This window comes from Oncorhynchus clarkii, chromosome 12 (genome assembly GCF_045791955.1).
Source record: "Oncorhynchus clarkii lewisi isolate Uvic-CL-2024 chromosome 12, UVic_Ocla_1.0, whole genome shotgun sequence".
NCBI classification, from domain to species: domain Eukaryota; kingdom Metazoa; phylum Chordata; class Actinopteri; order Salmoniformes; family Salmonidae; genus Oncorhynchus; species Oncorhynchus clarkii.
This window is the reverse complement of record NC_092158.1, coordinates 18,524,821-18,550,722: the sequence shown is the minus strand read 5'-3', so window position 1 is coordinate 18,550,722 and position 25,902 is coordinate 18,524,821. Positions and strand designations below refer to the sequence as shown.

The following is a 25,902-nucleotide window of genomic DNA, read 5'->3' as shown; positions in this document are numbered from 1 at the left end:
TGATAGTGGGATAGTGTGTGTGATAGTGTGATAGTGGGAAAGTGTGATAGTGGGATAGTGTGATAGTGGGATAGTGGGATAGTGTGTGTGAAAGTGTGTGTGATAGTGGGATAGTGTGTGTGAAAGTGTGTGTGATAGTGGGATAGTGGGATAGTGTGTGTGATAGTGTGATAGTGGGAAAGTGTGATAGTGGGATAGTGTGATAGTGGGATAGTGGGATAGTGTGTGTGAAAGTGTGTGTGATAGTGGGATAGTGTGTGTGAAAGTGTGTGTGATAGTGGGATAGTGGGATAGTGGGATAGTGTGTGTGAAAGTGTGTGTGATAGTGGGATAGTGTGTGTGATAGTGGGATAGTGGGATAGTGTGTGTGAAAGTGTGTGTGATAGTGGGATAGTGTGTGTGAAAGTGTGTGTGATAGTGGGATAGTGTGATAGTGTGTGTGATAGTGGGATAGTGTGTGTGATAGTGTGATAGTGTGTGAGACAGTGTGTGTGATAGTGTATGTGATAGTGTGTGTTTACCTGACAGTCCACAGCCTTTTCGTAGTTTCCCAGCGCCTCATAGGTCAGTCCCATGTTCCCATAGGCCATTCCCTGACTCCTCCCACTTCCAGTCTCCTCCGCAATATCTAATGCGCTCTGGTGCCACTAGAGAGAGAAAGATTGATGGACACAGACAGGCAGACAGTAGAACACTGCATGGGGAATATAATAGAGATTGATGACATAGACAGGCAGACAGTAGAACACTGCATGGGGAATATAATAGAGATTGATGACATAGACAGGCAGACAGTAGAACACTGCATGGGGAATATAATAGAGATTGATGGACACAGACAGGCAGACAGTAGAACACTGCATGGGGAATATAATAGAGATTGATGACATAGACAGGCAGACAGTAGAACACTGCATGGGGAATATAATAGAGATCAATGGACACAGACAGGCAGACAGTAGAACACTGCATGGGGAATATAATAGAGATTGATGACATAGACAGGCAGACAGTAGAACACTGCATGGGGAATATAATAGAGATCGATGGACACAGACAGGCAGACAGTAGAACACTGCATGGGGAATATAATAGAGATTGATGACATAGACAGGCAGACAGTAGAACACTGCATGGGGAATATAATAGAGATTGATGGACACAGACAGGCAGACAGTAGAACACTGCATGGGGAATATAATAGAGATTGATGACATAGACAGGCAGACAGTAGAACACTGCATGGGGAATATAATAGAGATCAATGGACACAGACAGGCAGACAGTAGAACACTGCATGGGGAATATAATAGAGATTGATGACATAGACAGGCAGACAGTAGAACACTGCATGGGGAATATAATAGAGATCGATGGACACAGACAGGCAGACAGTAGAACACTGCATGGGGAATATAATAGAGATTGATGACATAGACAGGCAGACAGTAGAACACTGCATGGGGAATATAATAGAGATTGATGGACACAGACAGGCAGACAGTAGAACACTGCATGGGGAATATAATAGAGATTGATGACATAGACAGGCAGACAGTAGAACACTGCATGGGGAATATAATAGAGATTGATGACATAGACAGGCAGACAGTAGAACACTGCATGGGGAATATAATAGAGATTGATGACATAGACAGGCAGACAGTAGAACACTGCATGGGGAATATAATAGAGACTGGTGAACACAGACAGGCAGACAGTAGAACACTGCATGGGGAATATAATAGAGATTGATGACATAGACAGGCAGACAGTAGAACACTGCATGGGGAATATAATAGAGATTGATGGACACAGACAGGCAGACAGTAGAACACTGCATGGGGAATATAATAGAGATTGATGACATAGACAGGCAGACAGTAGAACACTGCATGGGGAATATAATAGAGATCAATGGACGCAGACAGGCAGACAGTAGAACACTGCATGGGGAATATAATAGAGATTGATGACATAGACAGGCAGACAGTAGAACACTGCATGGGGAATATAATAGAGATCGATGGACACAGACAGGCAGACAGTAGAACGCTGCATGGGGAATATAATAGAGATTGATGACATAGACAGGCAGACAGTAGAACACTGCATGGGGAATATAATAGAGATTGATGACAGACAGGCAGACAGTAGAACACTGCATGGGGAATATAATAGAGATTGATGACATAGACAGGCAGACAGTAGAACACTGCATGGGGAATATAATAGAGATTGATGACATAGACAGGCAGACAGTAGAACACTGCATGGGGAATATAATAGAGATTGATGACATAGACAGGCAGACAGTAGAACACTGCATGGGGAATATAATAGAGATTGATGACATAGACAGGCAGACAGTAGAACACTGCATGGGGAATATAATAGAGATTGATGACACAGACAGGCAGACAGTAGAACACTGCATGGGGAATATAATAGAGATTGATGACATAGACAGGCAGACAGTAGAACACTGCATGGGGAATATAATAGAGATTGATGACATAGACAGGCAGACAGTAGAACACTGCATGGGGAATATAATAGAGATTGATGGACACAGACAGGCAGACAGTAGAACACTGCATGGGGAATATAATAGAGATTGATGACATAGACAGGCAGACAGTAGAACACTGCATGGGGAATATAATAGAGATTGATGGACACAGACAGGCAGACAGTAGAACACTGCATGGGGAATATAATAGAGATTGATGACATAGACAGGCAGACAGTAGAACACTGCATGGGGAATATAATAGAGATTGATGGACACAGACAGGCAGACAGTAGAACACTGCATGGGGAATATAATAGAGATTGATGACATAGACAGGCAGACAGTAGAACACTGCATGGGGAATATAATAGAGATTGATGGACACAGACAGGCAGACAGTAGAACACTGCATGGGGAATATAATAGAGATTGATGGACACAGACAGGCAGACAGTAGAACACTGCATGGGGAATATAATAGAGATTGATGACATAGACAGGCAGACAGTAGAACACTGCATGGGGAATATAATAGAGATTGATGGACACAGACAGGCAGACAGTAGAACACTGCATGGGGAATATAACAGCACCAACCTGCAGAGCTGCCTCGTTCTCTCCCATCAGCTGGTACACTGCACCCAGCGCTGCGCTCGCTTCGCCCTCTAGTGCCCGGTCCTGGGAGGAACAGATTTAGAATAAATAGTGATAGCATATAGATTAATAAAATACAATTAACTGCCAAAGGTTAGTCACCCCTCCTTCCCTGCTTGTCATTCATTCATTGGAGGTAGAAGTCTTACCCCTGAGGTGCAGGCGATGTTGAGCTGATGCTCCAGGCAGGACAGGGCTTGCTCATAATTTCCCAGCTGGCTGTGTAGGTCTCCCAGCTCCCCATAGGCCTGGGCCTTCCCCCCTCCTCCTCCCTCTCCGCCTCCTGATCCGCCCAGCTCATGGGCCACCACCAGTCTCTTCTCAAAACACACCAAAGCCTGCTGGAGACTACCTAGGGATCTGAGAGGAGTTGTTTTTGTTTACCCCCATTTGCCTTTTCACAGTTGCTAATGTAGACCTGCTGCTTGCTGCATATGAGTCACTATTGCATTCAGAACGAGCCCTACCAATTATTTACATAAATGCATTTGATGAGTCACAACATAAAACACTCAGCTCTGAAAATCCAAACATCAAAAGGCATCTAGTTTCCCAGAGAGATATATGAGCAACTTAAGAAGGCAAACAAGAAAACAAATTGGGCAATAACCACAGGACATGTTAATTTAGCTAGTATGAGATATAATACGTGATATCCTTGGGGGAGGAAATGTAAAAGAGGCCGTGTCTGCAAACTAACACTGAGCTGTGACTTTATCTGTCTAACTACTGTACATGACTTGTCCTATCATCACTCTGTCATTCCCTCACCAGGGACCAGCAGAGAAGCAGAGAGAGGAGGGTGAGCGAGAGATATAAAGACAGAGGAGGGTGAGAGAGAGATATAAAGACAGAGGAGGGTGAAAGAGAGAGATATAAAGACAGAGGAGGGTGAGAGAGATATATAAAGACAGAGGAGGGTGAGAGAGAGAGATATAAAGATAGAGGAGGGTGAGAGAGAGATATAAAAACAGAGGAGGGTGAGAGAGAGATATAAAGACAGAGGAGGGTGAGAGAGGGAGAGATATAAAGACAGACTAGGGTGAGAGAGATATATAAAGAGACAGAGGAGGGTGAGAGAGAGATATATAAAGACAGAGGAGGGTGAGAGAGAGATATAAAGACAGAGGAGGGTGAGAGAGAGAGATATAAAGACAGAGGAGGGTGAGAGAGAGATATAAAGACAGAGGAGGGTGAGAGAGAGAGATATAAAGACAGAGGAGGGTGAGAGAGAGATATAAAGACAGAGGAGGGTGAGAGAGGGAGAGATATAAAGACAGACTAGGGTGAGAGAAAGATATAAAGAGACAGAGGAGGGTGAGAGAGAGATATAAAGACAGAGGAGGGTGAGAGAGAGAGATATAAAGACAGAGGAGGGTGAGAGAGAGAGAGATATAAAGACAGAGGAGGGTGAGAGAGAGAGATATAAAGACAGAGGAGGGTGAGAGAGAGAGATATAAAGATAGAGGAGGGTGAGAGAGAGAGATATAAAGACAGAGGAGGGTGAGAGAGAGATATAAAGATAGAGGAGGGTGAGAGAGAGATATAAAGACAGAGGAGGGTGAGAGAGAGAGATATAAAGATAGAGGAGGGTGAGAGAGAGATATAAAGACAGATGAGGGTGAGAGAGAGAGAGATATAAAGACAGAGGAGGGTGAGAGAGAGATATAAAGACAGAGGAGGGTGAGAGAGAGAGAGATATAAAGACAGAGGAGGGTAAGAGAGAGAGAGATATAAAGACAGATGAGGGTGAGAGAGAGAGATATAAAGACAGAGGAGGGTGAGAGAGAGATATATAAAGACAGAGGAGGGTGAGAGAGAGATATAAATACAGAGGAGGGTGAGAGAGAGAGAGATATAAAGACAGAGGAGGGTAAGAGAGAGAGAGATATAAAGACAGATGAGGGTGAGAGAGAGAGATATAAAGACAGAGGAGGGTGAGAGAGAGATATATAAAGACAGAGGAGGGTGAGAGAGAGAGATATAAAGACAGACGAGGGTGAGAGAGAGATATAAAGACAGACGAGGATGAGAGAGAGAGATATAAAGACAGAGGAGGATGAGAGAGAGAGATATAAAGACAGAGGAGGGTGAGAGAGAGAGAGATATAAAGACAGAGGAGGGTGAGAGAGAGAGATATAAAGACAGAGGAGGTTGAGAGAGAGATATAAAGACAGAGGAGGGTGAGAGAGAGATATAAAGACAGAGGAGGGTGAGAGAGAGATATAAAGACAGAGGAGGGTGAGAGAGAGATATAAAGACAGAGGAGGGTGAGAGAGATATAAAGACAGAGGAGGGTGAGAGAGAGATATAAAGACAGAGGAGGGTGAGAGAGAGATATAAAGACAGAGGAGGGTGAGAGAGAGATATAAAGACAGAGGAGGGTGAGAGAGAGATATAAAGACAGAGGAGGGTGAGAGAGAGAGATATAAAGACAGAGGAGGGTGAGAGAGAGAGATATAAAGACAAAGGAGGGTGAGAGAGAGATGTAAAGACAGAGGAGGGTGAGAGAGAGAGAGATATAAAGACAGAGGAGGGTGAGAGAGAGAGATATAAAGACAGAGGAGGGTGAGAGAGAGAGATATAAAGATAGAGGAGGGTGAGAGAGAGATATAAAAACAGAGGAGGGTGAGAGAGAGATATAAAGACAGAGGAGGGTGAGAGAGAGATATAAAGACAGAGGAGGGTGAGAGAGATATAAAGACAGAGGAGGGTGAGAGAGAGATATAAAGACAGAGGAGGGTGAGAGAGAGATATAAAGACAGAGGAGGGTGAGAGAGAGATATAAAGACAGAGGAGGGTGAGAGAGAGATATAAAGACAGAGGAGGATGAGAGAGAGATATAAAGACAGAGGAGGGTGAGAGAGAGATATAAAGACAGAGGAGGGTGAGAGAGAGATATAAAGACAGAGGAGGGTGAGCGAGAAAGAAAGAGGAAAATATTGAGAGAGAGGGAGGGGGGGTAAAAGAGAGACAGATCTAACGAGACATACAGAGAGATAAAGAGACAGACAGAGAGATAAAGAGACAGACAGAGAGAGTGTCTCAGCCCTTACCTGTGTGCGTTGCCCAGTCCCCTGTAGGCTCTCTCCTGGTCCTGAACATGGTTGAGACTCTGAGCCACGGTTAGAAACATCTCACTGTACTTTATAGCTTCCTCAAAGTCTCCCAGAGAGTCATAACAGTCTGCTAGGTTCCCGTAGGCCCTGCCTCTATCCAGCACACACTCAGCCCCACTCAGCTGCTCCAGCATGGCCAACTGCTGCTCAAAATACCCAATGGCCTCCTCCAGGACGCCCATGTTCATCTTGGCGATGCCCATGTTGCCCTGGACCTGTGCCTCCACGCGGGCGTCTCTGAGGCCCTGTGCCAGGGTGAGCTGGGCCTGGTAGCACTGGAAGGCTGTGGCGTAGTCCGTCAGGGCCATGTGGACGGCTGCCAGGCGGCCCAGAGCACCACACTGCCCCTGTTGGTCGTCTAGAGCGGTGCGGGCAGACAGCTCCTGCTGGTGGAAGGACAGGGCCAGGTCGTACTGACGGAGGAGTCTGGGGGAGGGAAGAAGGGAGAAAACCACTATTACTTCTCAGTCAATATTATCTGAAAACATACGGGAAGTTTGTAAATAAAATACAGATTTAAATCCTAACTGGATTAGGAGTCTACCTGTGGGCAGAGCCTAGCGCTGAGTATGCGTCAGCCTCCATTTTGTGGCCTTTGACCTCCTGAGCCAGGGTGAGCTGCTGCTGGTAGAACCTCACCGCCCCGGCCACGTCAACCCGACACACACACACATCCCCCAGGTTCCCCAGGGCACGGAACACAGCCTGGACACACACGCACATACACATTGTTTTAATGTAGAATCTCACCACCCCTGCCAAGTCCCCTCCAACACACATGCTGACCCCCTAACGACCCATTCCACCAATACCAGTTGTGCTAGTTACTATCTGCACCTGTGTGTTGTTGAGAGCCTGAGCCAGGGACAGCAGGTATCTCTGACAGTCCTCAGCCCTGTTGTATTCCCCCAGGGCTTTGTAGGCCAGACCCAGGTTACAGTAGGCTTTAGCCTGGGACAACTTATCCCCCAGGTCTTTAGCCAGGGCCAGGTCCTGTTCATAATACCTGTTAGGAGAAAGAAGAAAAGGTGTGTTTCCTTCCTCATTTCCTTTTCAACGTTGACAACTTTCTGTATTTAGTTGGAGAGGTCAGGACAATCTTTAAGAGCTATTATTATACATACAGATGGATGGAGTGTGTCTGCTACCTGACGGCCTCTCTGTACTGTCCCAGGCAGTAGTGTGTGTAGCCCAGGTTGTGGCAGACCTTGCCCTCTTCCTCCAGGTCCTGTAGCTGGGGTGACAGGGTCAGGTACTGCTGGTAGTAGGGGACCGCCTGGACATACTCCCCTCTACAGCAGTGGAAGTTACCCAGGTTACCTACACACACACACACACACACACTTTACCTTTAGGAATCAATAAAGTATATTTCAATTCTTCATTTGTTGGTTTGACCCCCTGTCTGTGTTACCTAGTGCCCTGGTCGTGCTCTGTCTGTCTTTTACCTAGTGCCCTGGTCGTGCTCTGTCTGTCTGTTACCTAGTGCCCTGGTCGTGCTCTGTCTGTCTTTTACCTAGTGCCCTGGTCGTGACCTGTCTGTCTGTTACCTAGTGCCCTAGTCGTGCTCTGTCTGTCTGTTACCTAGTGCCCTGGTCGTGCTCTGTCTGTCTGTTACCTACTGCCCTGTTTGTGCTCTGTCTGTCTGTTACCTAGTGCCCTGGTCATGCTCTGTCTGTCTGTTACCTAGTGCCCTGGTCGTGCTCTGTCTGTCTGTTACCTAGTGCCCTGGTCGTGCTCTGTCTGTCTGTTACCTAGTGCCCTGGTCGTGCTCTGGCTGTCTGTTACCTAGTGCCCTGGTCGTGCTCTGTCTGTCTGTTACCTAGTGCCCTGGTCGTGCTCTGTCTGTCTGTCTGTTACCTAGTGCCCTGGTCGTGACCTGTCTGTCTGTTACCTAGTGCCCTGGTCGTGCTCTGTCTGTCTGTTACCTAGTGCCCTGGTCGTGCTCTGGCTGTCTGTTACCTAGTGCCCTGGTCGTGCTCTGTCTGTCTGTCTGTTACCTAGTGCCCTGGTCGTGCTCTGTCTGTCTGTCTGTTACCTAGTGCCCTGGTCGTGCTCTGTCTATCTGTTACCTAGTGCCCTGGTCGTGCTCTGTCTGCCTGTTACCTAGTGCCCTGGTCGTGCTCTGTCTGTTATCTGGTGCCCTGGTCGTGCTCTGTCTGTCTGTTACCTAGTGCCCTGGTCGTGACCTGTCTGTCTGTTACCTAGTGCCCTGGCCGTGCTCTGTGTGTCTCGTAGTTCGCGTGCGATGGTCAGGTGGTGCAGGTAGTGCTGGAGAGCCCGGTCGTGAGCGCCCAGAGCCTGATAGGCTACAGCCAGGTTACCATGGGTAGAGGCCTGGGAGGGCCGGTCATTCACCTGGGAGAGGAAAGAAAGGTCAATACCAGGTGTGTGTCTGCCTTCGGTGATATCTGACACCTATGATAGCGTACAGTCTGGTGGTACATCCCCAGAGCTCTCTGTGTGTGTGTTCGTTCATGTGTATGTGTGTTCACGTGTATATCCTCACCTCTAGTGATATGTGCAGCTCCTGCCGGTGGTAGCGCACAGCCTGGTCGTACATCCCCAGAGCGTTGAAGGCATTGCCCATGTTCCCATAGGCCCTGCCCTGAGCAGCATAGTCCCCCAGCTCCTGGACCAAACACAGGTGGGCATTGTGGAGCTTCAACGCTGCATCGTACTCCCCCTTCATCTGATGGATTATACCTGAGAGAGAGAGGCACAGTGGGGCGAAAGTGAGTGACGGCTAAGCAGAGATTAGAGACCAGACATGAGGATGACCAATTAGGATCACAGCCAACCGTCTGACACAGACGCTGAGCACGTTCAGGAGGACAGAACGTCTAACAGTGAATCATGTTGGTTCATTTCTATCTGCAACGTTCAAAGCGTTCCCTGAATACACCCATGTCCGAGTGTGTGTGTGTGTGGGGGGTATCAGAGCTAGAGTATCTGCATCAAACAGGACAAGGGAGGGAGGATTGAAAGAGGGAGCAAAGGTGGAGGAGAGACATATGGAAGAGAGAGAGAGAGAGGTAGGGGGTGTCGAGACAGCAGATGGATCATTAATACAGGGCCCTGATGTCTCTCTGTCTGATCCAGTATGTGTGTGTGTGTGTTTGTAGGCTAGAGGGTCAGTTGAAAATGGAATGGAGCATGAGATGGGCTAAGCTAGCTTGGCATTGTGGAGTGGAGAAACTTTCTTTCATCCTGAACACAGCCCTGATGTAACAAGAGGCAAAGTGCTTAGCAGGTTGTATAAGGAATGGTACCATAACATTTTCAATGCCTTTCTAATGTACAAAAACATGTCTGTCAATAATATATCAATGGTTGGTTACTTATCCCAAAATCTTTATTCAAAAGAATTTCCTGCCAGGAACATTTGACATTGAAAGCTTGAATGATCTATCAATGTTGGACTAATCAATGGCACTGCATCCATTCTCTTTTAACAGAGTAGATTCTGATCTGCAGCTCAACAGACTTGTGAAAGAAATTAAAAGGTTCAAAATTAGCAAAATACAATTACAGAATTTGCAAACACTCAAAATCCTCTTCTATCCTTGTCTCGGTTTGCTGGGCCTGCACCCCGATGCGATACACCATTTTCTCCCCGGTGTATTTGGTCTTGTCGAAGACAGACATTTTATCCTATAGGGCACATATGTCAGAGTCAAGGCCCGCGGGCCACATCCGGCCCGCAAGAAGGTTTTTTACGGCCCCTGGGATGATCTTGATTTATTATTAGAACCGGCCCGCAGCAAGCCGGCAGCCCGCAGATCTTTTACACGCACCAATACTACATTTCCCACAATGCAAAGGTGACGCACCGAGCAGTAGGCTGCTTCATTTCAATATTTATTGGCACAGCAGTCGTCAGCATCACAGTAAAATTAACTTTCAGATACCCATCAAAAATGGCAAAACGGAAGGTGGATACTGAGAACCGGGGGTTTCAAACAAGGTGGGAGTCGGAGTATATGTTCACGAAGGTAGCTGGAAAACCTGTGTGTCTTCTGTGTGGAGAAAGTGTGGCGGTACTGAAAGAGTATAATCTGAGACGACATTATGAAACGAAACACGCGGACACACACGCGGACGCAACTGTCAAGGCCAGTTTTATTTTGGCAGAAGAGATCGCTAAATCAGCCCGGCCATTTACGGAGGGGGATTTCATCAAAAACTGCATGATTAAAGTTTGTGACGAAGTTTGCCCAGAAAAAAGGCAACTCTTTTTAAATGTGAGTCTGAGCAGAAACACCATTGCCGAGAGAGTAGACCAGTTGTCCATCAATCTAAAAGAGCAGCTTGTGAAAAAGGGAAAAGATTTTATTGCATATTCCTTGGCTGTGGATGAGAGCACCGACATTTCTGACATTGCCCAGTTGTCAATTTTCATCCGCGGAGTGGACTCCAACCTAAGCGTGACAGAGGAGTTTTTGGCTTTACGTCCTATGCATGGCACAACTACGGGGCATGATTTGTATGAAGAGGTGTCAAGATGTGTAAATGAGATGGAGCTGCCTTGGGAAAAACTCGTGGGTTTGACAACCGACGGAGCACCTGCGATGTGTGGACACAGGAGCGGACTGGTGGCGAAGATACGGGAAAAGATGCAAGAGGAAAACGCGACAGGTGAGCTGACAGCTTATCATTGTATCATACACCAGGAAGCGTTGTGCGGTAAAGCCTTGAAAATGGAGCATGTAATGAGCATCATCACGCGCACAGTTAACTTTATCAGAGCCAAAGGTTTGAATCACCGCCAGTTCAAGGCATTTCTGACGGAGTTAGAAACGGAGCATGGTGATTTGCCTTATCACACAGAGGTGCGATGGCTAAGCCAGGGAAAGGTGCTTCAAAGATGTTTCGAGCTTCGTGAGGAGATTTGTCTGTTCTTGGACAGCAAAGGGAAAGACACAACACAACTCCGAGACGAAATGTTTCTGTGTGAAATGGCTTTTCTGTGTGACATTACGAGTCATCTGAATGCAATAAACTTGCAGCTGCAGGGTCGGGATCGTGTCATCTCTGATATGTACAGTACAGTGAAGGCATTTAAAACCAAACTGACTCTGTGGGAGACGCAGATGCGGAAAGAAAATTTGAGCCACTTTCCCAGCTGCCAGACCATGAAAGAGAAGCTCTCTACCAGTGCGTTCCCGAGCACACAGTTGGCTGATAAAATAGGTATGCTTGCCGCTGACTTTCGACGCCGATTTGCTGACTTTGAAGCACAAAAAAGCAGGTTGGAACTGCTCGGTAACCCATTTGCTGTTGACGTGGAAAGCTCACCACCAAACCTCCAAATGGAGTTGATTGACCTCCAATGCAATGATGCACTGAGGGCAAAATATGCGGCAGTGGGTGCTGCGGAGTTCGCCCGTTTCCTCCCCGGCACAATGCCCCAGCTGCGCATCCAGGCTGCTCAAACGTTGTCTATGTTTGGCAGCACATACCTGTGTGAACAACTGTTTTCTTTGATGAACCTGAACAAAACATCACACAGAAGTCGACTTACTGCTGAACACCTCCACTCAATTCTGAGGATTTCTTCAGCTCAGAGCCTTACCCCGAACATTGATGAACTTGTGGAAAAGATGGGACACCACCAAGTATCACCCTCAACCTCAAACAAGTGAACATTACTGTGCAATCACATATTTAGAGTTTTTACTCAGTTCAAGTTTAAAAGTTAAAATTTAATATTTGTTTTCACTGCATGTTACTTCTCCTTAAACAAAGTGTTGTTTTTGATTAATAGATTTTTGCACTTTATTTTTTTGTATTTCAATCCAATTATATTTTAAAAATATTTCAGTTGAGTGGATGATAGAAAATTGCTATTATTGTTTTTTCTTTGAAGTAAATTTAGCCCACTTTTGCTAAAATAGAAAATATAGTCTACTGATGGTGCCTTGAATACCGGTTTCTTTCATTTAATGTTCATGTTATGGGGATATTTATATAAAGGAAATTTGTCTTTTGTGTCTGTTGAAAATTAAAGATTACTGACAGAGCCATAAGAAAATATTGCTTTATTTATCTGATCATATTGTAATATATTTGTTAGGTTTTCAGTAGGTTCAATTAGGTTCACTAGACTATATGCGTCATTTAAAATTTTTTCAATGAACATTCGAACAGTCCGGCCCTCGTCTTGTAGCTGATTTTTTTATTTGGCCCTCCGTCCATTTGACTTTGACACCCCTGCTATAGGGCCTTCAATGGAGTCCTGTGCTCCTCCCTCCATTGGGTAGCAGCCTTCTCCAAAGAAACTGTGGCTTGCATGCTCAGGCACACACTCCACACATGCAAACTCAAGGCAGTAGAGGCTAAGTGTGTAGGCCCTTGGAGTGTGTTTAGGGTGTTGGAGCCTGTCTCGCAGGTGTCCTCCAGGCAGATTCTGCAGAAGCTGTGGCTGCAGTGGAGGTTGACTGTAAAGTTCTCACAGCAGATGGGACATGACAGGTCATCATCCTCCAGGGGGAGGAGACAGGCTGTCATCCTCTCTGGACAACTGGAGAGAAAATGTGATGGAACTGAGAAAGAGCCAGTGTTGTGTGCTGTACAAGTGTGTTAAAAAGGGAGAGATCGTCTATAAGAGGATACATATTAAAACGTACCTGACTCACACATGAAATAGCTTACACACAACGCTCCCCTAATTATGCCCTACAACCCTAATCACAGAGTTAAGTTTGCTAAGTAGACCCCTGTAACACACTGACAAGTAATGTAAGTTTATGATCATTGGATTATTTCATGTTTTAGAATGTTTTCAATGAGCTAGCTAGGTGCTAAGGACAACAACAAGTTAAATAGCTAATGACCTCAACTCAGCTCAAGAGTGAGCAGTCTGGGACAGTGCACGCCAAAAACACATTGGGCATTTTATTAATGAGCTGTCTAGCTAACGACAAACGAATAAACCTGAGAGAAGCACAACAACAATTTGTAAAACAACGTGCCTTGTGTGGTGTTTTGGATGCGGTAGCGCCCAAAACACAGATGAAGCTGCAGGTGATGATGTCAACTTCTTCACTGAGTGACATGAGCCTGGACGTGTGGGTGTTCAGGGCAGGGGACTGAACCGGGACATGTTCAGTACACAAACGTTACGTTGCAGATAGAAATGCCATGAATATCTTTTCAAATAGCTGTGGATGGTTTTAAATCATAAGCACAGTACATAGCCTAGGCTTTCACCTCGATCAGACTGACAGCATCATTTTGTTTTGGTACACCAGAAATACATTTATTTCCAATGGAACGCTGTGTTTGCCTTGCAGCATTGTGTTGCAGAGGCAGTTGCAGTGTGTTCTGTGATGCATACGTTGGAACATACGCATCAAATTGTATGTGACAGATACAGGAGAAAAAGGTGAATGTTGAACTTTGTTTGCACACCTATCTAGTATACATTTTGGGTTACATAATAAAAAAGTTTGACTGTAGAATTTATTACGCTGTATTGATGCAAACACACTGTCGGTCTGATTGAGGCATTAAGCCTTGTGCACACCAACTGTGTCAAACTGTATGCGTTCCAGCGGCAATCAGCACCGCTTGGAAATCAAACTGTTGAAAAGATTGTAATCTGTTTGTAGTTAGGCTACCAAAATCATTTCCCAATATTGAGTGACCAGCAGAGAGCATCTGCCATGCCGTTAAATGCACATATTCCCAGAATCCCATCCTTCTCTTACTTTATTATTGGGTGAGTCTACTATTGGGTGAGTCTACTATAGGGTGAGTCAAGTTTTGAAGGACTATAATTTCCTCCACCAGGATAGATGGACTTCATATTGTACAATCTGTCTCACCTCTTTCTATAGGCCTAGATTGTACCATTTTTATTGATCTCAGTTCATTTCAGTCATTTTTATGGTACACAGTGTTTTTTTCTAATGTAGAATTGCATGAAATGCATTTTTAAAAGGGCAACGTTTACCCCTGGCGCAGATCTCAGATCTCAGCGCTTTGTCCAGAATGGTATTTTTTACAAACAAACAGTCATGTGCTAAAATTAAAGGAGACTACATTTACTACTGTTAAGCCTCCCGAATCTATTCCTAGACCTAGACTACTCATCACATTAGGAACTGTATCTTACTGTTAGGCCTCCCGAATCTATTCCTAGACCTACACTACTCATCACATTAGGAACTGTATCTTACTGTTAGGCCTCCCGAATCTATTCCTAGACTACTCATCACATTAGGAACTGTATCTTACTGTTAGGCCTCCCGAATCTATTCCTAGACTACTTATCACATTAGGAACTGTATCTTACTGTTAGGCCTCCCAAATCTATTCCTAGACTACTCATCACATTAGGAACTGTATCTTACTGTTAGGCCTACCAAATCTATTCCTAGACTACTCATCACATTAGGAACAGTATCTTACTGTTAGGCCTACCAAATCTATTCCTAGACCTAGACTACTCATCACATTAGGAACTGTATCTTACTGTTAGGCCTACCGAATCTATTCCTATACCTAGCCTACTCATCACATTAGGAACAGTATCTTACTGTTAGGCCTACCAAATCTATTCCTAGACCTAGACTACTCATCACATTAGGAACTGTATCTTATTGTTAGGCCTACCAAATCTATTCCTAGACTACTCATCACATTAGGAACTGTATCTTACTGTTAGGCCTACCAAATCTATTCCTAGACTACTCATCACATTAGGAACTGTATCTTACTGTTAGGCCTACCAAATCTATTCCTAGACCTAGACTACTCATCACATTAGGAACTGTATCTTACTGTTAGGCCTACCAAATCTATTCCTAGACTACTCATCACATTAGGAACTGTATCTTACTGTTAGGCCTACCAAATCTATTCCTAGACCTAGACTACTCATCACATTAGGAACTGTATCTTACTGTTAGGCCTACCAAATCTATTCCTAGACCTACACTACTCATCACATTAGGAACTGTATCTTACTGTTAGGCCTCCCGAATCTATTCCTATACCTAGACTACTCATCACATTAGGAACTGTATCTTACTGTTAGGCCTCCCGAATCTATTCCTAGACTACTCATCACATTAGGAACTGTATCTTACTGTTAGGCCTACCATATCTATTCCTAGACCTAGACTACTCATCACATTAGGAACTGTATCTTACTGTTAGGCCTACCGAATCTATTCCTATACCTAGCCTACTCATCACATTAGGAACTGTATCTTACTGTTAGGCCTACCAAATCTATTCCTAGACTACTCATCACATTAGGAACAGTATCTTACTGTTAGGCCTACCAAATCTATTCCTAGACTACTCATCACATTAGGAACTGTATCTTACTGTTAGGCCTACCAAATCTATTCCTAGACTACTCATCACATTAGGAACTGTATCTTACTGTTAGGCCTACCAAATCTATTCCTAGACCTAGACTACTCATCACATTAGGAACTGTATCTTACTGTTAGGCCTACCGAATCTATTCCTATACCTAGCCTACTCATCACATTAGGAACTGTATCTTACTGTTAGGCCTACCAAATCTATTCCTAGACCTAGACTACTCATCACATTAGGAACTGTATCTTACTGTTAGGCCTACCGAATCTATTCCTTTACCTAGCCTACTCATCACATTAGGAACTGTATCTTACTGTTAGGCCTACCAAATCTATTCCTAGACCTAGACTACTCATCACATTAGGAACTGTATCTTACTGTTAGGCCTACCAAATCTATTCCTAGACTACTCATCACATTAGGAACAGTATCTTACTGTTAGGCCTACCAAATCTATTCCTAGACCTAGACTACTCATCACATTAGGAACTGTATCTTACTGTTAGGCCTACCGAATCTATTCCTATACCTAGCCTACTCATCACATTAGGAACAGTATCTTACTGTTAGGCCTACCAAATCTATTCCTAGACCTAGACTACTCATCACATTAGGAACTGTATCTTATTGTTAGAACTACCAAATCTATTCCTAGACTACTCATCACATTAGGAACTGTATCTTACTGTTAGGCCTACCAAATCTATTCCTAGACTACTCATCACATTAGGAACTGTATCTTACTGTTAGGCCTACCAAATCTATTCCTAGACCTAGACTACTCATCACATTAGGAACTGTATCTTACTGTTAGGCCTACCGAATCTATTCCTATACCTAGCCTACTCATCACATTAGGAACTGTATCTTACTGTTAGGCCTACCAAATCTATTCCTAGAACTAGACTACTCATCACATTAGGAACTGTATCTTACTGTTAGGCCTACCAAATCTATTCCTAGACTACTCATCACATTAGGAACAGTATCTTACTGTTAGGCCTACCAAATCTATTCCTAGACCTAGACTACTCATCACATTAGGAACTGTATCTTACTGTTAGGCCTACCGAATCTATTCCTATACCTAGCCTACTCATCACATTAGGAACAGTATCTTACTGTTAGGCCTACCAAATATATTCCTAGACCTAGACTACTCATCACATTAGGAACTGTATCTTATTGTTAGGCCTACCAAATCTATTCCTAGACTACTCATCACATTAGGAACTGTATCTTACTGTTAGGCCTACCAAATCTATTCCTAGACTACTCATCACATTAGGAACTGTATCTTACTGTTAGGCCTACCAAATCTATTCCTAGACCTAGACTACTCATCACATTAGGAACTGTATCTTACTGTTAGGACTACCACATCTATTCCTAGACTACTCATCACATTAGGAACTGTATCTTACTGTTAGGCCTACCAAATCTATTCCTAGACCTAGACTACTCATCACATTAGGAACTGTATCTTACTGTTAGGCCTACCAAATCTATTCCTAGACCTACACTACTCATCACATTAGGAACTGTATCTTACTGTTAGGCCTCCCGAATCTATTCCTATACCTAGACTACTCATCACATTAGGAACTGTATCTTACTGTTAGGCCTCCCGAATCTATTCCTAGACTACTCATCACATTAGGAACTGTATCTTACTGTTAGGCCTCCCAAATCTATTCCTAGACTACTCATCACATTAGGAACTGTATCTTACTGTTAGGCCTACCAAATCTATTCCTAGACCTAGACTACTCATCACATTAGGAACTGTATCTTACTGTTAGGCCTACCGAATCTATTCCTATACCTAGCCTACTCATCACATTAGGAACTGTATCTTACTGTTAGGCCTACCAAATCTATTCCTAGACTACTCATCACATTAGGAACAGTATCTTACTGTTAGGCCTACCAAATCTATTCCTAGACTACTCATCACATTAGGAACTGTATCTTACTGTTAGGCCTACCAAATCTATTCCTAGACTACTCATCACATTAGGAACTGTATCTTACTGTTAGGCCTACCAAATCTATTCCTAGACCTAGACTACTCATCACATTAGGAACTGTATCTTACTGTTAGGCCTACCGAATCTATTCCTATACCTAGCCTACTCATCACATTAGGAACTGTATCTTACTGTTAGGCCTACCAAATCTATTCCTAGACCTAGACTACTCATCACATTAGGAACTGTATCTTACTGTTAGGCCTACCGAATCTATTCCTATACCTAGCCTACTCATCACATTAGGAACTGTATCTTACTGTTAGGCCTACCAAATCTATTCCTAGACCTAGACTACTCATCACATTAGGAACTGTATCTTACTGTTAGGCCTACCAAATCTATTCCTAGACCTAGACTACTCATCACATTAGGAACTGTATCTTACTGTTAGGCCTACCAAATCTATTCCTAGACCTAGACTACTCATCACATTAGGAACTGTATCTTACTGTTAGGCCTACCAAATATATTCCTAGACTACTCATCACATTAGGAACTGTATCTTACTGTTAGGCCTACCAAATCTATTCCTAGACCTAGACTACTCATCACATTAGGAACTGTATCTTACTGTTAGGCCTACCAAATCTATTCCTAGACCTACACTACTCATCACATTAGGAACTGTATCTTACTGTTAGGCCTCCCGAATCTATTCCTATACCTAGACTACTCATCACATTAGGAACTGTATCTTACTGTTAGGCCTCCCGAATCTATTCCTAGACTACTCATCACATTAGGAACTGTATCTTACTGTTAGGCCTCCCGAATCTATTCCTAGACTACTCATCACATTAGGAACTGTATCTTACTGTTAGGCCTACCATATCTATTCCTAGACCTAGACTACTCATCACATTAGGAACTGTATCTTACTGTTAGGCCTACCGAATCTATTCCTATACCTAGCCTACTCATCACATTAGGAACTGTATCTTACTGTTAGGCCTACCAAATCTATTCCTAGACTACTCATCACATTAGGAACAGTATCTTACTGTTAGGCCTACCAAATCTATTCCTAGACTACTCATCACATTAGGAACTGTATCTTACTGTTAGGCCTACCAAATCTATTCCTAGACTACTCATCACATTAGGAACTGTATCTTACTGTTAGGCCTACCAAATCTATTCCTAGACCTAGACTACTCATCACATTAGGAACTGTATCTTACTGTTAGGCCTACCGAATCTATTCCTATACCTAGCCTACTCATCACATTAGGAACTGTATCTTACTGTTAGGCCTACCAAATCTATTCCTAGACCTAGACTACTCATCACATTAGGAACTGTATCTTACTGTTAGGCCTACCGAATCTATTCCTTTACCTAGCCTACTCATCACATTAGGAACTGTATCTTACTGTTAGGCCTACCAAATCTATTCCTAGACCTAGACTACTCATCACATTAGGAACTGTATCTTACTGTTAGGCCTACCAAATCTATTCCTAGACTACTCATCACATTAGGAACAGTATCTTACTGTTAGGCCTACCAAATCTATTCCTAGACCTAGACTACTCATCACATTAGGAACTGTATCTTACTGTTAGGCCTACCGAATCTATTCCTATACCTAGCCTACTCATCACATTAGGAACAGTATCTTACTGTTAGGCCTACCAAATCTATTCCTAGACCTAGACTACTCATCACATTAGGAACTGTATCTTATTGTTAGGCCTACCAAATCTATTCCTAGACTACTCATCACATTAGGAACTGTATCTTACTGTTAGGCCTACCAAATCTATTCCTAGACTACTCATCACATTAGGAACTGTATCTTACTGTTAGGCCTACCAAATCTATTCCTAGACCTAGACTACTCATCACATTAGGAACTGTATCTTACTGTTAGGCCTACCGAATCTATTCCTATACCTAGCCTACTCATCACATTAGGAACTGTATCTTACTGTTAGGCCTACCAAATCTATTCCTAGACCTAGACTACTCATCACATTAGGAACTGTATCTTACTGTTAGGCCTACCAAATCTATTCCTAGACTACTCATCACATTAGGAACAGTATCTTACTGTTAGGCCTACCAAATCTATTCCTAGACTACTCATCACATTAGGAACTGTATCTTACTGTTAGGCCTACCAAATCTATTCCTAGACTACTCATCACATTAGGAACTGTATCTTACTGTTAGGCCTACCAAATCTATTCCTAGACCTAGACTACTCATCACATTAGGAACTGTATCTTACTGTTAGGCCTACCGAATCTATTCCTATACCTAGCCTACTCATCACATTAGGAACTGTATCTTACTGTTAGGCCTACCAAATCTATTCCTAGACCTAGACTACTCATCACATTAGGAACTGTATCTTACTGTTAGGCCTACCAAATCTATTCCTAGACCTAGACTACTCATCACATTAGGAACTGTATCTTACTGTTAGGCCTACCAAATCTATTCCTAGACCTAGACTACTCATCACATTAGGAACTGTATCTTACTGTTAGGCCTACCAAATATATTCCTAGACTACTCATCACATTAGGAACTGTATCTTACTGTTAGGCCTACCAAATCTATTCCTAGACCTAGACTACTCATCACATTAGGAACTGTATCTTACTGTTAGGCCTACCAAATCTATTCCTATACCTAGCCTACTCATCACATTAGGAACAGTATCTTACTGTTAGGCCTCCCAAATCTATTCCTAGACTACTCATCACATTAGGAACAGTATCTTACTGTTAGGCCTACCAAATCTATTCCTAGACTACTCATCACATTAGGAACTGTATCTTACTGTTAGGCCTACCAAATCTATTCCTAGACTACTCATCACATTAGGAACTGTATCTTACTGTTAGGCCTACCAAATCTATTCCTAGACCTAGACTACTCATCACATTAGGAACTGTATCTTACTGTTAGGCCTACCGAATCTATTCCTATACCTAGCCTACTCATCACATTAGGAACTGTATCTTACTGTTAGGCCTACCAAATCTATTCCTAGACCTAGACTACTCATCACATTAGGAACTGTATCTTACTGTTAGGCCTACCGAATCTATTCCTATACCTAGCCTACTCATCACATTAGGAACTGTATCTTACTGTTAGGCCTACCAAATCTATTCCTAGACCTAGACTACTCATCACATTAGGAACTGTATCTTACTGTTAGGCCTACCAAATCTATTCCTAGACTACTCATCACATTAGGAACAGTATCTTACTGTTAGGCCTACCAAATCTATTCCTAGACCTAGACTACTCATCACATTAGGAACTGTATCTTACTGTTAGGCCTACCGAATCTATTCCTATACCTAGCCTACTCATCACATTAGGAACAGTATCTTACTGTTAGGCCTACCAAATCTATTCCTAGACCTAGACTACTCATCACATTAGGAACTGTATCTTATTGTTAGGCCTACCAAATCTATTCCTAGACTACTCATCACATTAGGAACTGTATCTTACTGTTAGGCCTACCAAATCTATTCCTAGACTACTCATCACATTAGGAACTGTATCTTACTGTTAGGCCTACCAAATCTATTCCTAGACCTAGACTACTCATCACATTAGGAACTGTATCTTACTGTTAGGCCTACCAAATCTATTCCTAGACTACTCATCACATTAGGAACTGTATCTTACTGTTAGGCCTACCAAATCTATTCCTAGACCTAGACTACTCATCACATTAGGAACTGTATCTTACTGTTAGGCCTACCAAATCTATTCCTAGACCTACACTACTCATCACATTAGGAACTGTATCTTACTGTTAGGCCTCCCGAATCTATTCCTATACCTAGACTACTCATCACATTAGGAACTGTATCTTACTGTTAGGCCTCCCGAATCTATTCCTAGACTACTCATCACATTAGGAACTGTATCTTACTGTTAGGCCTCCCGAATCTATTCCTAGACTACTCATCACATTAGGAACTGTATCTTACTGTTAGGCCTACCAAATCTATTCCTAGACCTAGACTACTCATCACATTAGGAACTGTATCTTACTGTTAGGCCTACCGAATCTATTCCTATACCTAGCCTACTCATCACATTAGGAACTGTATCTTACTGTTAGGCCTACCAAATCTATTCCTAGACTACTCATCACATTAGGAACAGTATCTTACTGTTAGGCCTACCAAATCTATTCCTAGACTACTCATCACATTAGGAACTGTATCTTACTGTTAGGCCTACCAAATCTATTCCAGACTACTCATCACATTAGGAACTGTATCTTACTGTTAGGCCTACCAAATCTATTCCTAGACCTAGACTACTCATCACATTAGGAACTGTATCTTACTGTTAGGCCTACCAAATCTATTCCTAAACTACTCATCACATTAGGAACAGTATCTTACTGTTAGGCCTACCAAATCTATTCCTAGACCTAGACTACTCATCACATTAGGAACTGTATCTTACTGTTAGGCCTACCGAATCTATTCCTATACCTAGCCTACTCATCACATTAGGAACAGTATCTTACTGTTAGGCCTACCAAATCTATTCCTAGACCTAGACTACTCATCACATTAGGAACTGTATCTTATTGTTAGGCCTACCAAATCTATTCCTAGACTACTCATCACATTAGGAACTGTATCTTACTGTTAGGCCTACCAAATCTATTCCTAGACTACTCATCACATTAGGAACTGTATCTTACTGTTAGGCCTACCAAATCTATTCCTAGACCTAGACTACTCATCACATTAGGAACTGTATCTTACTGTTAGGCCTACCAAATCTATTCCTAGACTACTCATCACATTAGGAACTGTATCTTACTGTTAGGCCTACCAAATCTATTCCTAGACCTAGACTACTCATCACATTAGGAACTGTATCTTACTGTTAGGCCTACCAAATCTATTCCTAGACCTACACTACTCATCACATTAGGAACTGTATCTTACTGTTAGGCCTCCCGAATCTATTCCTATACCTAGACTACTCATCACATTAGGAACTGTATCTTACTGTTAGGCCTCCCGAATCTATTCCTAGACTACTCATCACATTAGGAACTGTATCTTACTGTTAGGCCTCCCGAATCTATTCCTAGACTACTCATCACATTAGGAACTGTATCTTACTGTTAGGCCTACCAAATCTATTCCTAGACCTAGACTACTCATCACATTAGGAACTGTATCTTACTGTTAGGCCTACCGAATCTATTCCTATACCTAGCCTACTCATCACATTAGGAACTGTATCTTACTGTTAGGCCTACCAAATCTATTCCTAGACTACTCATCACATTAGGAACAGTATCTTACTGTTAGGCCTACCAAATCTATTCCTAGACTACTCATCACATTAGGAACTGTATCTTACTGTTAGGCCTACCAAATCTATTCCTAGACTACTCATCACATTAGGAACTGTATCTTACTGTTAGGCCTACCAAATCTATTCCTAGACCTAGACTACTCATCACATTAGGAACTGTATCTTACTGTTAGGCCTACCGAATCTATTCCTATACCTAGCCTACTCATCACATTAGGAACTGTATCTTACTGTTAGGCCTACCAAATCTATTCCTAGACCTAGACTACTCATCACATTAGGAACTGTATCTTACTGTTAGGCCTACCGAATCTATTCCTATACCTAGCCTACTCATCACATTAGGAACTGTATCTTACTGTTAGGCCTACCAAATCTATTCCTAGACCTAGACTACTCATCACATTAGGAACTGTATCTTACTGTTAGGCCTACCAAATCTATTCCTAGACCTAGACTACTCATCACATTAGGAACTGTATCTTACTGTTAGGCCTACCAAATCTATTCCTAGACCTAGACTACTCATCACATTAGGAACTGTATCTTACTGTTAGGCCTACCAAATATATTCCTAGACTACTCATCACATTAGGAACTGTATCTTACTGTTAGGCCTACCAAATCTATTCCTAGACCTAGACTACTCATCACATTAGGAACTGTATCTTACTGTTAGGCCTACCAAATCTATTCCTATACCTAGCCTACTCATCACATTAGGAACAGTATCTTACTGTTAGGCCTCCCAAATCTATTCCTAGACTACTCATCACATTAGGAACTGTATCTTACTGTTAGGCCTACCAAATCTATTCCTAGACCTAGACTACTCATCACATTAGGAACTGTATCTTACTGTTAGGCCTCCCGAATCTATTCCTAGACCTAGACTACTCATCACATTAGGAACTGTATCTTACTGTTAGGCCTACCAAATCTATTCCTAGACCTAGACTACTCATCACATTAGGAACTGTATCTTACTGTTAGGCCTACCAAATCTATTCCTAGACCTAGACTACTCATGACATTAGGAACAGTATCTTACTGTTAGGCCTACCAAATCTATTCCTAGACCTAGACTACTCATCACATTAGGAACTGTATCTTACTGTTAGACCTACCAAATCTATTCCTAGACCTAGACTACTCATCACATTAGGAACTGTATCTTACTGTTAGGCCTCCCGAATCTATTCCTAGACTACTCATCACATTAGGAACTGTATCTTACTGTTAGGCCTCCCGAATCTATTCCTAGACTACTCATCACATTAGGAACTGTATCTTACTGTTAGGCCTACCAAATATATTCCTAGACTACTCATCACATTAGGAACTGTATCTTACTGTTAGGCCTACCAAATCTATTCCTAGACTACTCATCACATTAGGAACTGTATCTTACTGTTAGGCCTACCAAATCTATTCCTAGACTACTCATCACATTAGGAACTGTATCTTACTGTTAGGCCTCCCAAATCTATTCCTAGACCTAGACTACTCATCACATTAGGAACTGTATCTTACTGTTAGGCCTACCAAATCTATTCCTAGACTACTCATCACATTAGGAACTGTATCTTACTGTTAGGCCTACCAAATCTATTCCTAGACCTAGACTACTCATCACATTAGGAACTGTATCTTACTGTTAGGCCTACCAAATCTATTCCTAGACCTACACTACTCATCACATTAGGAACTGTATCTTACTGTTAGGCCTCCCGAATCTATTCCTATACCTAGACTACTCATCACATTAGGAACTGTATCTTACTGTTAGGCCTCCCGAATCTATTCCTAGACTACTCATCACATTAGGAACTGTATCTTACTGTTAGGCCTCCCGAATCTATTCCTAGACTACTCATCACATTAGGAACTGTATCTTACTGTTAGGCCTACCAAATCTATTCCTAGACCTAGACTACTCATCACATTAGGAACTGTATCTTACTGTTAGGCCTACCGAATCTATTCCTATACCTAGCCTACTCATCACATTAGGAACTGTATCTTACTGTTAGGCCTACCAAATCTATTCCTAGACTACTCATCACATTAGGAACAGTATCTTACTGTTAGGCCTACCAAATCTATTCCAGACTACTCATCACATTAGGAACTGTATCTTACTGTTAGGCCTACCAAATCTATTCCTAGACCTAGACTACTCATCACATTAGGAACTGTATCTTACTGTTAGGCCTACCAAATCTATTCCTAGACTACTCATCACATTAGGAACAGTATCTTACTGTTAGGCCTACCAAATCTATTCCTAGACCTAGACTACTCATCACATTAGGAACTGTATCTTACTGTTAGGCCTACCGAATCTATTCCTATACCTAGCCTACTCATCACATTAGGAACAGTATCTTACTGTTAGGCCTACCAAATCTATTCCTAGACCTAGACTACTCATCACATTAGGAACTGTATCTTATTGTTAGGCCTACCAAATCTATTCCTAGACTACTCATCACATTAGGAACTGTATCTTACTGTTAGGCCTACCAAATCTATTCCTAGACTACTCATCACATTAGGAACTGTATCTTACTGATAGGCCTACCAAATCTATTCCTAGACCTAGACTACTCATCACATTAGGAACTGTATCTTACTGTTAGGCCTACCAAATCTATTCCTAGACTACTCATCACATTAGGAACTGTATCTTACTGTTAGGCCTACCAAATCTATTCCTAGACCTAGACTACTCATCACATTAGGAACTGTATCTTACTGTTAGGCCTACCAAATCTATTCCTAGACCTACACTACTCATCACATTAGGAACTGTATCTTACTGTTAGGCCTCCCGAATCTATTCCTATACCTAGACTACTCATCACATTAGGAACTGTATCTTACTGTTAGGCCTCCCGAATCTATTCCTAGACTA

The 25,902-nt window shown here is 42.8% G+C and overlaps 1 protein-coding gene across 1 annotated transcript in view; it reads right to left on the bottom strand.

Moving 5' to 3' along the window:
- LOC139422829 (tetratricopeptide repeat protein 28-like) overlaps positions 1–25,902 on the bottom strand; it is a 137,870-nt gene that overhangs the window by 12,052 nt on the left and 99,916 nt on the right. Inside the window, exons 10-18 of the mRNA XM_071174223.1 lie at positions 8,798–8,994; positions 8,493–8,646; positions 7,437–7,608; positions 7,126–7,294; positions 6,833–6,993; positions 6,226–6,714; positions 3,319–3,529; positions 3,113–3,193; positions 522–647 (exon numbers count right to left, since the gene is read on the bottom strand). Coding sequence (XP_071030324.1) covers positions 522–647; positions 3,113–3,193; positions 3,319–3,529; positions 6,226–6,714; positions 6,833–6,993; positions 7,126–7,294; positions 7,437–7,608; positions 8,493–8,646; positions 8,798–8,994 — 1,760 coding nt within the window. The remainder of the gene's footprint in view (positions 1–521; positions 648–3,112; positions 3,194–3,318; positions 3,530–6,225; positions 6,715–6,832; positions 6,994–7,125; positions 7,295–7,436; positions 7,609–8,492; positions 8,647–8,797; positions 8,995–25,902) is intronic.